Source organism: Carica papaya, chromosome 9, assembly GCF_054855325.1.
Source record: "Carica papaya isolate Zhongbai chromosome 9, ASM5485532v1, whole genome shotgun sequence".
NCBI lineage: Eukaryota > Viridiplantae > Streptophyta > Magnoliopsida > Brassicales > Caricaceae > Carica > Carica papaya.
In genome coordinates, this window is record NC_142317.1 from 2,053,549 (window position 1) to 2,067,765 (window position 14,217).

The window sequence follows — 14,217 nt, forward strand, 5'->3', positions numbered from 1 at the left end:
AAATAAAGTACAGATCTTTTAGGTGGAAACGAGTATATTTTATCATATCCTTCCACTATCCGATCCCCCCCACCCAACATATCCGCTCGATCTTGATCTATAAATACCCCCTCTTACTCCCGTTCCCTGTTCTTCTTTTGTGCCTGCTTTCTTTTTTCGGAGGAGAGAGAGAGATTTAGAGATTTTTTTTTTTCTTGGTTTAGAATTTCGGAGAGAGAGAGAGAGAGAAGGTCAGAGGAGCTAGGGCGTCCCTGAAGCGTTTGCTGCTTCTCACTGTTGGTGGAAGAAATCAGGTTAGTTTCCTTCTTCCTCCTCTTGTTTTCTGCTCTTTTTCTAATTTCATTTTCCTGCATCAGCAATGATCGATCGTTTTTTTCTAAAAATATAGTTTATTTTTCTTTCCTTTTCCGTTAAAGAGTTCGCCTTACTTCAGATCTGTACAGCTTGTATGTTGTTCTGTCGGTGTTGGTGGTTTATATAGTCGATGATGGTTTGTTCTTTCAATAAACCCCTAAATTTACCTCGAATTTGCTCCTAAATTATCCATTAATGATCTGTAATTCATAACCGTTCTAACTGGAAGACTGCTCGAGCTTTAAATCTATAATTACTGCCGACAGTGTTTCCCTATATGATTTTCATTTCTTTAGCACCTTATGTTTGATTCTTTGCCCGTTTCTCAAGTAGTTTAATAATTGCATAGTCTTTTGAGGGGAGAAAAGAAAGGAGAAAGGAAAAAAAAAAAAAGAGACCATTTCGGTCACCTCTTAACCATACGCGACGAATTTTGACCGTTTGTTCTACTGTCTTGGGCTCTGCAGACCGAAGGGCTTTTGGACCTTTGGATCACGGGAGGTTGTTCGATATCCTGAAACAATGGAGGTATATGGAAAATCCGCCGTTGCTGGCCCTGCAAATGTTATTTACTTGTCCGCTATTCTGGGCCGTGATGGGCCAATTCCTGTTCACAAATGTGATTGGAAATGTGAAAATGAGCATGTTTGCGGAAACATGTATCGCTGCAAACTAACAGGACTTACTCACATTTGTGACAAGAATTGTAACCAGAGAATTTTGTATGATAACCATAGTTCTCTTTGCCGGGCAAGTAGAAAGGTTTTTCCCCTCACACCAGCTGAGGAACAGGCCGTTAGAGGAGTACGGAGGAAGCTTGATGCTGAGAGTTCCCCTTCTGAAAGCTGTGCTTTTAAGCGCAGACGTGATGCACAATTCCATCCTTCTCCCTTTGAGAGATCTTTCTCTGCTGTCAGTCCAATCTGCAGCCAAGTTGGAGATGGCATGGATATGAGCTAGATTGTTAGATTGTTATTATATTTTATCTTATGGCCGTAAAGACTATTATCCTTTTACCTTTCTCATGTTCCGTCTAAGTTTTTTCCTTTTTCATTTTCATGGAACGTATATGGATAACAGACCTAATGTGGCTACTTTAATGGTGGACTTGTCGTATCCCACCTGCCTGTAGGAACACTTTAATTTTCTAGTCTTGTTTAATGCAGTGTAGCTCTTCAACAAACTTTGCCTGTAGGAACACTCGTTTCCTTCTAATTCTTCTTCTTAATTTGGAACTGACTTGACCTGGATGCTTTCAGGTCCTTGCCAAAACTTGAATGATAAATTTTTATTAACTAGTTCTATGTATTTATTTTGTCCTATGGTCACCGTGTATATTCATCTTCATTGAAGTGGACTTGCTTCTTTTTGGAAATTGTATTGGTGCAGATATAATTGTGGTGGTCCGTGGGTATTACATTTTATTTGGAGTGACCATAGCTGTATATTCTTGTTCATACATATCATTTCTTTGTCTTTTCCTTTTAGCTTTTCTTAATTTGTACCTATTCTATACTGTCTTTTGCTTTTTAAACCTTTGACATCACTTGTGTAAGTTCATGTTTCATAAGGTTCTTGATATCCTTGATTGATGCAGCACAGGTTTTTCAAGTTCTTCAAAATGAAGGATCTTTTTGGATTGTTATCTGGTAGAAAACTCTTTTGGTTCTGTTGCATTTTTTGCAGGTTGAAAGGGAGTGATACACTATTGTTATACACTTACCTCTTACTATTTATTGCTCTGTGTTTTGTTATTTGTGTTTGTTTTGTTATACGTGTTCCTGAAGCATGTGTTGCTTTTGCAGGGGTTGAAATTTGCAACTCGGGAGAGTTTATTTATCCTTTCTGCAGTAGCAAATGAGTTTTACATTTCTATAATGTAGTCAATAATGTTTGTTGACTTGTCTTTTCCACCCTGCAGGTACTTTTGCCCTTGCACAAAATGGATGAAAAAGGCAGATCAGCAGAATGCTCAGATGACTTGATATCTGACATGTTGTTTATTTCAGATGTTGGGGCTTTTGGACAATCGCCTCTTAGAATTCAGTTAGGTGAGTGTTGTTGACGTTCTTCTATACGATTGTTGATTTGTGTGTAACGATTTAAACCTTTTTTTGGCAGAATCTTAATTGTTTAATTACTGTGCCTTAATCAATGATTCAGTTTTGAGAAGAGGTAGTAGCTTTTGCTAATCATGCAAGAAAGATACAAGATAAGGAAGATGCAGAGCACCACAAAAATTGATGACAACCAAAATTACCTTCTTATGCTGGCTTTCTTTGTTTAATGGAAAAAGCATTTGGAGGTCTTAGTCCTGGTTTGCTTGACTAATATGGGAAATTCCAACTTGCCCAAGTTGGAATTGGTGGAGGCATTAGGCATTATAGTAGCACCCGACTAAGGGAGGGTTTATAAGTGTTGCCAGTTATGAAAAACAGTAATATTCTTTCCAATGAATTATTTTCCACCAGGTATGGCTTATGATTTTGACATCTTTTTGGGTATGTGCCTGTATCCCTAGCTTTGAGGGATTGCTTACATCTTTTATCCTTACATCTTTTATCCGTTTCCATTTGACCCACATTGCTTAAATCTTTTATCTTTCCATTTGACCCACATTCGTAGGGCAAGATCTGCTGAAGGATTTCCTGTGGCTCTTAATTGAGGACATCGTTTCAGTTTTTCTGTTTGTCTTCATCCAATTATCTTCACTTGGCGGTTGGTTTCCCTTTACATGGAAGAAAAAGAGTTACTACAATACTGAAGTTCTTTCTGTCTGGAATCTCAATGGTTGTTTTGAGCTCCAAGAGCTGGTGATCCTAGTAGTAAGTTCTTACTAGATGGTGCTCAATCGAAAAGTGCGAATGAAGCAAGTTGAAGATGAGTTTCAGATGTTCTTGAGCTCGGAAAACATTGCTAAATCTTGATTTCCTTGAACAACGTTGGAGAGCAGGTTGCTAAACCAACCGAAGTACTTTTATAGGTTGTTTTCCCGAGTGTCTGATTAGTCTCGCTGTCTTGGTGCAGTGATCCGAAGTTCTTTGTTCTACTACTGCCCTCTGCTCTTCAAAGGTGCTTTGTTTATGTTTAATAATTTGTTTTTAGTCATAATTGTTTGAATCATAGGACTTCCGAAAATTGTATCTTTACTAAATTGATGTCAGCACAAGTGTTTTTTTTAATGGTTGTATTGCAATGTAATTTTTTTGAATAGTTGGTTGTATTATAATATTGTTTTGTCATATGTTGTATTGTAATGTATAACTGAAGTAGGATTGAGATTGTTGAAAAGTACTGGTTAATTAAATTGATGTATGAGCTCAAAATTAATTAAGAGTTAAATGAAAAATTAATCAGATGAGGAATGGGAGGTTGTATAAAAATGGCGTGTTTTATTACTAACCATTTCTTTAATGAAGATCTTACTTAACTACATTTTTCACTTTCAGGAGAATCTCTTTTCTGGGTCCACCGGGTCTTCACCTCCAAAATTAATACTCTTTGGACGTTGTTAAACATGTCTATCTTTTTATTCTGAAAATTTATATTTAGATAATAATGATGAATAACTACATTTTTCACTTTCAGGAGAATCTCTTTTCTGGGTCCACCGGGTCTTCACCTCCAAAATTAATACTCTTTGGACGTTGTTAAACATGTCTATCTTTTTATTCTGAAAATTTATATTTAGATAATAATGATGAAAATAGAAAGAGCTAGCAAATTAAAATTATTACCATAAAATTCCTAGATCGATATAACTTAGCATATACACCATTATATATATATCCCCGGAAAAATCAAAATGTTTAAACTTTAAATTATTAGTTTAAAAATAAAAATTTAAGAATACATTTAATTTAAGAGTCGTAATATTTTCCATTCGTACGTTTCATCTGGCAGCGGGAAGGGAATCCCTTCGGACGCATGAATATAAACATAATATCTGATAGTTGTAGCATGCAGGCGTCAAAGAAAGGAATTGCTTCCTAAATTGGCCATTCATATCCAAGGAAAACCAAAAATGCTAAACCCAAGAGGATCATTTTGCGGCTGGGAGATGAACAAAGCAACTTAGCCGTTTAGTTTTTGAATCGTTATGGCACACAATCCTTCCTTGCAGAATCTCCGGACTGAAATATGTAGCCAACCGAAAACCAGAAAAGCTACCAATCAAACCTTGCAGCTGAGCAACCATGACATCCCCGACGCTGGCCGGAGCTATCGTGATGCTGATTTCCATTTCCCTTTTCTCTCCTGCTTACTCGTGCACCTTCACAATAACCAATAACTGCCGACACACTATATGGCCCGGCACGCTAGCCGGTGCCGGCACTCCACAACTGCCAACAACAGGATTCCTTCTGGAGTCTGGACAGAGTGTGAGAATTACAAGTGTTCCAGGATGGTCGGGCCGTATATGGGCAAGGACTGGCTGCACGTTTGACGAGGCAGGAATTGGGTCTTGTCAAACTGGAGATTGTGGAGGGAGGCTAGAATGTGACGGCATGGGTGCCACTCCACCAGCGTCACTCTTTGAGATAACACTTGGCATAGGCAATGACAAAGATTTTTACGATGTCAGCATCGTGGACGGCTATAATTTGCCAATTGTTGCTGTGCCACGCGGAGTGCACGGCACGTGTAATGCCACTGGCTGCTCTTCAGACATAAACTTGGGTAAGAACTAAAGCTCTGTGTTTGAAATAAATTTACAAAATTTATAATTCAACTAGAGTAGTACAAATTTTATTGTAGGATCATAAATATTGAGTTCATAAAGATTCGGATTTACAAATAAATTCTAGGAAGCCTATAAATTTGTTTTAAATGTAGAATAAGGGCTAAAATTAAACAATGATTCCAATAGTAAGGAAAGGATGGTACCTGGTCTGAATCGGTGAAAATTCTATGAAAACAATCAAACATAGGTTGTCCAAGAGAGCTTCAGGTGGTTGGAGGAGATGGTGAAAGACAAGGGGGAGTAGTAGTTGCTTGTAAGAGTGCATGTGAAGCATTCGGGCTTGACCAGTACTGCTGCAGCGGCAACTTTGCTAACCCAACAACCTGCCGGCCTTCATTTTATTCCACCATTTTCAAGCGAGCTTGTCCCAGGGCTTATAGCTATGCTTTTGATGACGGCACCAGCACTTTCACATGCAAGGCTTATGAATATGCCATTGTTTTCTGTCCTGCTACTAGCAATGGGTAGGATTCAACTCTTTTTATGCTTTACCTGTTTCTTTCCTCTCCTCGTCCGTGCATGAAAAATACATTAAGAAATCTGTATTTAAAATGCAGAGCAAAAAAACCAGGTGGCGTACCTCCAAGCATGCCCATTCCAGGTCCTGACAACGAGAAGGTTGTGAAAATGGCTTCCTCTTCCACTATCCTCTTACCACTTCCAGTGTCAATCCTTCTCATCTTTGCTTCATATATCACAGCAAAATGGAGATGTTAAGGCCTTGATGCTCTGAATTTTTTTTCTCCTGCCAAATAAAGAACCCTGAACAAATTTGATTGCATCAGCGGCACAGGAAATGCAAGAGAAAAGACAAGCTGCATGATTCTTATTGATGATGAATGGAACCCTAAGAGATATTTTTAGGCTCCACGTAATCAATGTCAATTTGTCAGTAGAAGCAGAGAATAACATGTTATGCTCCAAAAATGGCAGATTCAAAATGTTCTTATAACTGGTAAAAAATTCTACTAGCATTAATCAATAATAAATCTTGTAAGGCTGGCATTCACTGAAAATGCAGTTGGTATCCTTACACCCCACATATTGACACAGTCTCATAATTGGACTGCCATAAAACAACCATGTAAATATATTGGTAATTTCTTTATTTCAAAAAGAAAAAAATATATATTGGTAATTTCTGTTCCCATTGCCGACTACAATATATCCTCCGCCTCTCATTTCTTGGTCTTGGCCTTGGTCTTCTTAGAAACTGCACTTTTCTTTTTCACTTTCTTAGGTGTTTGCAGTTTTCCTTTGGTAGGTCTACTTCCCTTCCTAACAGAACCCTGCATAAGTAGGCATAGAGTATCAAAGAAAAAAAAACCTACTAATGTAGTAAAAATATGTCCTAACTCACTGAAGATTGAGAAGCATACAGATTTTTTCTCAGCTTTGTGTTTGGTTTTTCCGTTTGCTTGTTCCTCTGCTCCTTCATTTTGATCATTTTGATGTGTAGTAGTTTTTGGCATCTTCTCAGTCTCATCATCCGACTCAAACAAAAATCCATCCATGGTTCCTATTGATGAATTATTTATATGTAAAAGGACAGGTAACTCTTGATTTTAGGAGAAAACTAACGAAATGGAGGCGGATTCCAAAAGGAAAAAAAAATCCTGACCTTCAACCATCGTCTCTGCTTCATAAACATTAGACTGTGGCTTCAGCTGAATGAAATCATTCATGATAGCCTCAATCTGATCATGCCATCATGGAATAGATAATTCGAAGTCAATATATCAGATAAGAAATGTATCATGGTTCTCTCAGTACTTTGTTGATTCATCCCACGGCTCAGAGATTAAGGGAAAACAATTGCAAGGACAGCAAAATAACAAAATGTAAAAAATATAGAAGATTCCAACTTGAAAATGTAAAAAATTTTCAAATGATATTTTAGTTTATCACATATGCATGTATGCGCTAACCCATCAAAGGATAGAAACCAAACCTTTGCCTCTGACTGACCAAAGCTAACCTGAACAAGAGGAGACGTGTTATGTCATTGCAAAGAATCCTTCTTACAACAAATAAGAGATTTCCAAATACATTTATGCATTAAATGCTCTATCTTCCATTCTTCCTCCTCTCTCTTTTTTTTTTGCTCAAATTTTAACAGTAAAGACAAATCTCCAGTATGAAAAGAAAAGAGACATGAATGACATACGACGCAGAATGTGTGGGAAGGAACTATTGTTGTTTTATACATAGTTCCTGAGATGAAAGAAAATAATAGTCAGACAAGAGCTAATCAGCGGAAAAATGCAACAATAAGGCTCCAGTAATAAGACAGAGCTTGAGAAAGGTAAACTCCCCAGAGCTGAACTGGAATTCGAACACAAAAAAATGAAAAAAAGACGAGGAAAATTCATACAGACTGATAGAGATATAAAGAGAGGGGAAGAGAAGGTTTACTGGTTTAAATTTTAATAACAGTATAATTCAGTTTTTCTGAAAAACCTGTAGACAAATTCATGAACAGGACTATGTTTCTACAAAAGCCAGCATGTGAGGAGGAAACCTAACAATATGGCTATACAGTACAAAAGGAAATATACTTGAAAGGTTAAACAAAACAGTGGTTACAAATCTTTATTACAACAAGAAACATGCATCTCAATAAACATGCCTTTTAAGTCCAAGTACATTTCATGATTTCCAGATGGGGTATCTGAAACGACTATTCGTCCTACTGCTCCCATGTCACCACTCAAATCTATGGACTCCCCTTCACACTCAACAAGTGCCTGCACAAAACATAAAGCTGCCAGGTTAAAATTGCTTCCACAATTCAAGTTCACAGTATAAACATAAAGACCAGTTGCGCCGTTTCTCATCATAAAAACCAGAGGATACCACAAGAAAGCAAATGAGAATTCTAGACAAAACAGTGTAAAATGGACCATGGAGCAATACAGTTAAAATTTTTTCTAAAAATGTCTGATTGACCTCTATTCATCTCCAAGGAATACAAGTAGGTGAATGATAAGGTAGCTGTAGTTGCCAAGATTATTCTTCCTAGAATATATATTCTCCCAATCCATGTTTCTAGTAGTATTTGCCTTTAGATGATCCACCATAGATAAAGACAAAAAGACTTCATAGCATAGAAGGAAATGGCTGGCTATTTAATCCTGAGAGAATTCCTTCAACACCCAGTTACCCACCTAAGAGATGGCAGGATCATAAAAGGACACCCAAAAAAGCCAAATTGTTCACTACCTTAGAACGATGCACTTTCTCTGAGAGGACCAATGGCAACCTTGAGGTTGAGACCTAGAAAGAATAACACAGTATGTGAGCTCAGTAAGCAATAAAACTGAAAATCTGTTAGTGGTTCTAAAACGTTCTTACATGAGGCTGAGTAGGCTTCTCGGATGGTCCTTCCTCTGCAGTTTCCAAGCAAGGATTATTCCCTACACAACCAAAGAAAAGATTGCTGTCAGGTATTTCATGTCACATGCAGAGCAACTTCAGGTATTATGTACAACATTCACAACTTAAAAAGGTAAAATTGTCTTAATATCCACTTCAAAAAGGTATTGATTGAGAAATTATCCCTACAGAGGAAAGAGGGATGTTAGCCACTAGTTTCTTGATTTTCACGTAAACAAATTTGGTTGTTAACTTTTCTTTTCATAATCTGTTACATTACATTATTTTCTTTGTTTAGTGTCTGACCTTCTACTTTTAGCTGTTTTCTCGGAGATTTTCTCTTTGAAGCCTTCTTTATTGTAGAGTCTCCATCTCTGTCATTCATAACCATATCCTTACGCTTTTCAATTGTCTTGGAGTCAGACTCCGAGTCTGATGACAACATCCAAACTGCAGGTGCCTGTTATACAATGTATTAACAGTCAATAACAACAGCATCAGAAGCTTGCCAGCTGCTCACTGCATTTTCTAACTAATTTAAATTATAAAACCACCCACTCTTCCCATAGACATAGAGAAAATCTCTATCTTTAAGATGTTCCAATAAATAAGTTAACCAAAAGGATAATAAACTTTTAGACACATTAGCTAAGAAAACCATAATTAAAATCACCTCAACCTGGTTAAACAAGCCAGAAGTGCGTATATAAAAGTTAAAATAATTGGATTAAGCAATTTCCGACAGATATTTCCATCCTAGAAATCATTATACTAATGGTATTCCTTGGTTGTCCAGATAAACTTTTCTTTTTTTAAAATAAACCGACAAAATCCTCACTCGGCGTTTCTCTCACCTCCAAACCATCAATGTCTAATAACATGACAGATCAGCATGATGAATGTCATAGAAGACATTCAGCATCCTGAATTCATCTAAAAGAAATCGTCTATTTGGATGACTACGAAATTACATTTCTTGAATTCAATCAAGTTAATATGCCCTAAATTCCAATTGATAGTCACATTTACTTTTCTGGCTTGAGAAATATCAACCTAAATTGGGTAAATTCAAGATTAATAGTGTTTATGCAATTCTGATAAACACCATCAGCTGCTCCCAAACTGGAATCCACCAGTCCACTCTCTGTGCAGAACACTTGTTTCCTCTTTGGTAATCTTTCAGAACATGTTACAAAATGTTTGTCAATAACTTCTGTACTTAAAAGAGTATAAATGCCAAATATAGAAGTGAAAAATTCAAAAAGAAAAGGATATGAGCTTGCAGATTAGTGATATTAGTAATCCTTCTTTCTTCTAGCTTTGCAAGAATCAATAGGTCCACCAAAAAACAGATGCTATGACCTAGTTAATCAAGTTAATTTTTTCAAGAATATTATCAAGAGAAAAAAATGTGTCATCTCTGCTGTTTTACTTCAAATTAGTGTAGTTACAGATTATGAAGATCATATGAAGTAAAATTACTTTATGAAGTTGGGGGAGGGGACAGAGGAGGTTGATAATGACACATTTTCTTTTCGCTGATGAATCTTCTTTTTTGTGAGCCGAATCCAAGGGATATTCTTAATATCAAGGGTGTCTTAGTTTGCTTCCAAGCTGTATCTAGCTTCAATATCAATTTAGCAAAGGCAGAACTAGCACATCTTGGTGATAGAAGGGAAGCTGAGAACTAGGCAAATATTCTAGGATACAAGAATGCTAGTCTTCCAATACGGTATTTCGGCCTTCCACTTGGTGCGAAGTTCAAAGACTCCTCAGCTTGGGATCCAATGGTGAATAGGTTAGTGCTTCATTTGGCAGGTTGGAAAATGAGTTCACTTGCTAAAAGCAGTTGACTTACCCTTATTAAATGCTCTATAGCTAACATCTCCTCTATTTCATGTCTTTAGCCACCACTCCAGCTGGTGTGGCTAAGAGGTTGGAGGCAATTCAACAAAGGTAACTATGGGGCGACTTGGATAATAAGCGAAGGTACCACTTAATAGCATGAGACGGGTGAAACAACCTTTGTAGATGGGTGGGTTAGGGGTGAGATCGTTGGTTGAATTCAACTCAGTCTTGCAAAGTGAATGGCTCTGGAGGTTCATGAGTGAACAAAACAGTTCTTGGAGGAAGGTGGTTAAAGCAAAATATGGGTTAAAGGCTTTCAATTGGTTTGCTAGAAGGCCTGAGGCCCCTCATGGCATTTGGTTGTGGAAAAGAATTGATATGTGTAAAGGAGCCCTTCAAAGTTAAATCAAATGGAAAGTTGGGTTAGGGTAAGCATTTCAAGTGATGAGTAGTTGGCTAGCAAGGCTCTTCACTTGCAGCTTCCATCCACATTTGCCATTGCTCGGAACAAAGCCATTTTTGTCAGAGTCTTCTGTTTGGTCTTCTGATAGGGGCACTTGGCAATCAATCTTTTTAGAAACTTGAAAGATGGAGAGATTGATGACTATTTGAGCCTTCTCTAGTGGCAGTTACTAGTGTTGCAGAGGACAAACCATTTGGAGCCTAAACTCCAAGGGTCTGTTGTCTATCAAGTCGCACTACTTGCATATGACTAAAAGAGGGGGGAAGTGCGAGAAATTCCCAGCTAGTCTAGTGTGGAAAGTGAAGGCGACTCCTAAAGTAACTTACTTTACGAGGCTGACAAGGAATGTACCCTGCCATTGGACAAGTCAATTAGGAGGGTAAAATCCGGGTGAATTGGTTGTTATATGTGTGAAAGGATGCTGAGACATGTAATCATCTCCTCCTTTGGTGTCCATTTGCTCACTATCTCTGGTCTCTGACAAATGGTCTATTGGGCTTGAATTGGTTGTGGCAGGGTTTGTAAGAGAGAAGCTTTGGGCATGGAAAGACATTCATAGTTACAAACATTCTTTAAGGCTCATCTCTTTGGCTACTTTTTGGGCTATATAGAAAGAAAGGAATAAGGAGGGCTTGTGAGGGTATAAGATCTCATTTTGGTGGAGTAAAAGATTTGCTGTTCTAGGCTCTAAGTTTTTTGTTAAGCAGTCAAGTTGTACTATCACAAGGATCTTGGAGACCTTATAGACATGTTATTAGAGCTGTAAATATTTTTGTATTTAGGTATCACCTTCTTGGTACTCATAAATATATATATTTCTTTCTTTTCAAAAAGAATATGAAGTAAAATTACTGGCATACAATAAATTTAAAAAAAAAACATTCAGTGCTAATATTTACACAAAAACTAACTGATCAAAGAGGTAAATTACTTAATTTGTCATTCTAAATGATGAAATTTAGCTCCAAAAGAAAACTCTAAATAATTGCTATGTCAACTAGGTTCTGAACCAGCCCATAAACAAGTCTGCCAAATTGGAATGAACTACAGGTTTTCTAAATGATTACTATTTTCACAGGCCGCAAGATGCAAGAAGACTGCAAAAATTAACACTACTAAGATAACTGATATGCTGAGGCTACCCTCAAGTGAAGATCCTTACTTGAGGATCCAAATCCTTCTTAGCTGTTTCTTCCTCTCCATTTTTCTCATCATCACCATTCCCTATATGAGTTTTAAAAAAGTTCATGATATAGACCTTGAAAGGGAAGAAATAATAAATTGAAAATAGTTATAACAGAAAGAAAATATGCCAAAGCATATTAAGAAGCAACAGGGAAAGGAAAACAATCAGAAGTGGGATCTTTTTCTGGCCCTACATTTAAATGAAGCGTTAATAGGATTAACGTATACAACCTTGGGAATTTAGATTAGTAAATTCGTTTGCATGTATAAACATCCATCTCCAAAACCCCCATCATACCTTCAGTTTTAACAATATTAGATACTTTCCTCTTTCTTGAGAATGTGCAAACTACCTTCGGCTGCTTCTTCGGAGACTTCATTTGCAAACTCTTCTTGGATGGAGATGTTTCAGCATCTGCACTAGCATCATGTTTTTTTCCTCTCTCCAGCACCGGAAATAATTTATAAATGGATGGCTCTTTTTCAACATCTGTGTCCTCTCTTGATGGACTACTCCTTGGTGAAGCATTAGAATCTGAGGGTATTGACAGCGTAGAACAAGTTGGTGCCTATTCAACAAAATAACTTCCACCACTTAGCAGCTCACAGACAATATTAAGACTATTCATAAAAAGACCAAATATTTGTTGCAAATTCCAATGAGGGACATCGATTAAAAGTAAACTTCCACTTAAAAAGCAAGAAATTTACATCTAGTTACATAAATAAATTTTTTATTATATTCAAATAAACCACTTTATCAACAGAGAATTTGGCATTCGTTTAGTTTTTATTAATGCCGTTAGCTTATGTACATGTTGTGCATGACATGGCACTTTCTTTTAGTTCTGATTCAAAATAATCTAAGTATTCAATTATTTTGAATAGTTTGATTTAAAAAATTAGAAAACCCAAATCCCTAACATAGTATTAAAAATAAGAAAAGGAAATGAAATATTTCATATAAGTTCAATTTGTATCATTTTTTAACCGAATTAAATCCTAAAGTAGTAATTTACATATGAACTCCACAAATTTAGTGAACTTGTTCCAAACATTTCCAAAGAAAAGAAACAAAGGTAACCTAATTGCTATAAAACCGCAACAAGCAAAGACTATATCCAAGAAAAAAAATTCAATTACTAGAAGATTGGCTGGTTTGGGATCAGCCAACTCATGTAACCCTGAATACAGAAGAAAGAAAACAGTGATTTAGATGAACCCTCTATATACTTTAATATAATATTAAGTTACTGTCATAAATCAAACCAAGTAATTTTAGCTTGGATATGGTATAACTGCCATTACGCCTTGCATTAGAAAATGAGTTAATCACTATAAATTAGAAGATGAGGATGCATTGATAAAAATGCAAACTCGGATTTAAAGTCAGAAATTAATAACAAAAAAATACGAAGAAGCAGAAGAATGATTCTAGCCCTAGGTATATAAACGTACAATTAATAAATCATGCAGAAGAACCGAAGAACAAAATGGAGAAAACCTGGAAAGCGTGCAACCAATCCGGAGATTGCTCCCTGGAGTTGCTCATGTTGAACTAGGTTGACTTACTTCAATATAGTTGTTGATGAAAATCAAGCTGTCCTGTCGAAATCTATTAGCACAAAGCAAGCTGGATATTAGTTCATTTGCTATTGATGAAGAGCACCGGCATAGACGAACAGAAGTCAGTGAAAGCATTCAATATGACTAAAGGGACTTCTGTAAATTACAGAACATAAATAAATAAATATATATATATATATATTGTAGAAACTGTTGTCTCGAATTGAGAAGCTGTAAGCAAAACAAAAGAGTTATCCAGTACATAAGGGAAGCATCAGGAAAAGAAATGATAATCAATGGAAGCATGTACTGGTAGAGGACTGGTTCGAATTAGAGACCCTAAAAGTATACGAAAGCATAAACAATGTCTAATCGAATCCAGAAGCTCTTCGAAGAACAAAAGAATTTTTTGCCTTGAACAGAAAAGGGAACAAAATTCCACTAAATAAAGGGAACAGTAGGATTATCGAAGGAAGGTAATCAGTACCTGAACCGCTGCAAATAACACAAATTCGCTCTAACAGCCAGACAATGACGATCAGCGACGAAAATCAGGCTGAAGCTGGCTGGAGATCGAGCGCGAGTTCATAGGCGGCACTTCTCCTGTTTCCTGCTTTCGTAGCTGTAGATTCAGAAAGTTAAGATTGTTGGTATGGCCAAAGCCCACCAAGCAGTTGATGGG

The 14,217-nt window shown here is 36.8% G+C and overlaps 3 protein-coding genes across 9 annotated transcripts; 2 read left to right on the forward strand and 1 right to left on the reverse strand.

Moving 5' to 3' along the window:
• The first annotated feature begins 152 nt into the window (after window positions 1-152).
• On the forward strand, window positions 153-6,114 carry LOC110823199 (Pathogenesis-related thaumatin superfamily protein). 6 transcript variants are annotated; one of them, XM_088211471.1, is made up of 7 exons: window positions 217-293; window positions 822-882; window positions 2,276-2,405; window positions 2,518-2,825; window positions 2,980-5,034; window positions 5,286-5,562; window positions 5,656-6,114. In XM_088211471.1, the coding sequence occupies exons 5-7, from the start codon at window positions 4,551-4,553 to the stop codon at window positions 5,813-5,815; spliced, it is 921 nt and encodes a 306-aa protein (XP_088067597.1). In that variant the 5' UTR covers window positions 217-293; window positions 822-882; window positions 2,276-2,405; window positions 2,518-2,825; window positions 2,980-4,550; the 3' UTR covers window positions 5,816-6,114. The 6 variants fall into 6 exon arrangements, with proteins under 6 accessions (XP_088067594.1, XP_088067598.1, XP_088067595.1 ...); XM_088211470.1 differs by having other exon boundaries at window positions 2,476-5,034; XM_088211467.1 differs by having other exon boundaries at window positions 2,518-5,034.
• LOC148239715 (cyclic AMP-responsive element-binding protein) lies at window positions 877-1,662 on the forward strand. Its single transcript, XM_088211473.1, has one exon. The coding sequence runs from the start codon at window positions 877-879 to the stop codon at window positions 1,312-1,314; it is 438 nt and encodes a 145-aa protein (XP_088067599.1). The 3' UTR covers window positions 1,315-1,662.
• On the reverse strand, window positions 6,073-14,170 carry BIN4 (double-stranded DNA binding protein). Of its 2 annotated transcripts, XM_022053548.2 has the most exons (13): window positions 14,023-14,169; window positions 13,474-13,584; window positions 12,268-12,538; window positions 11,947-12,008; window positions 8,780-8,933; window positions 8,453-8,514; window positions 8,321-8,374; window positions 7,728-7,845; window positions 7,266-7,312; window positions 7,050-7,076; window positions 6,720-6,795; window positions 6,478-6,617; window positions 6,073-6,387 (listed from the first exon to the last, which is right to left on the reverse strand). In XM_022053548.2, the coding sequence occupies exons 2-13, from the start codon at window positions 13,519-13,521 to the stop codon at window positions 6,277-6,279; spliced, it is 1,170 nt and encodes a 389-aa protein (XP_021909240.1). In that variant the 5' UTR covers window positions 13,522-13,584; window positions 14,023-14,169; the 3' UTR covers window positions 6,073-6,276. The 2 variants fall into 2 exon arrangements, with proteins under 2 accessions (XP_021909240.1, XP_021909241.1); XM_022053549.2 differs by lacking the exon at window positions 11,947-12,008 and having other exon boundaries at window positions 12,323-12,538; window positions 14,023-14,170.
• Window positions 14,171-14,217: the final 47 nt, after the last annotated feature.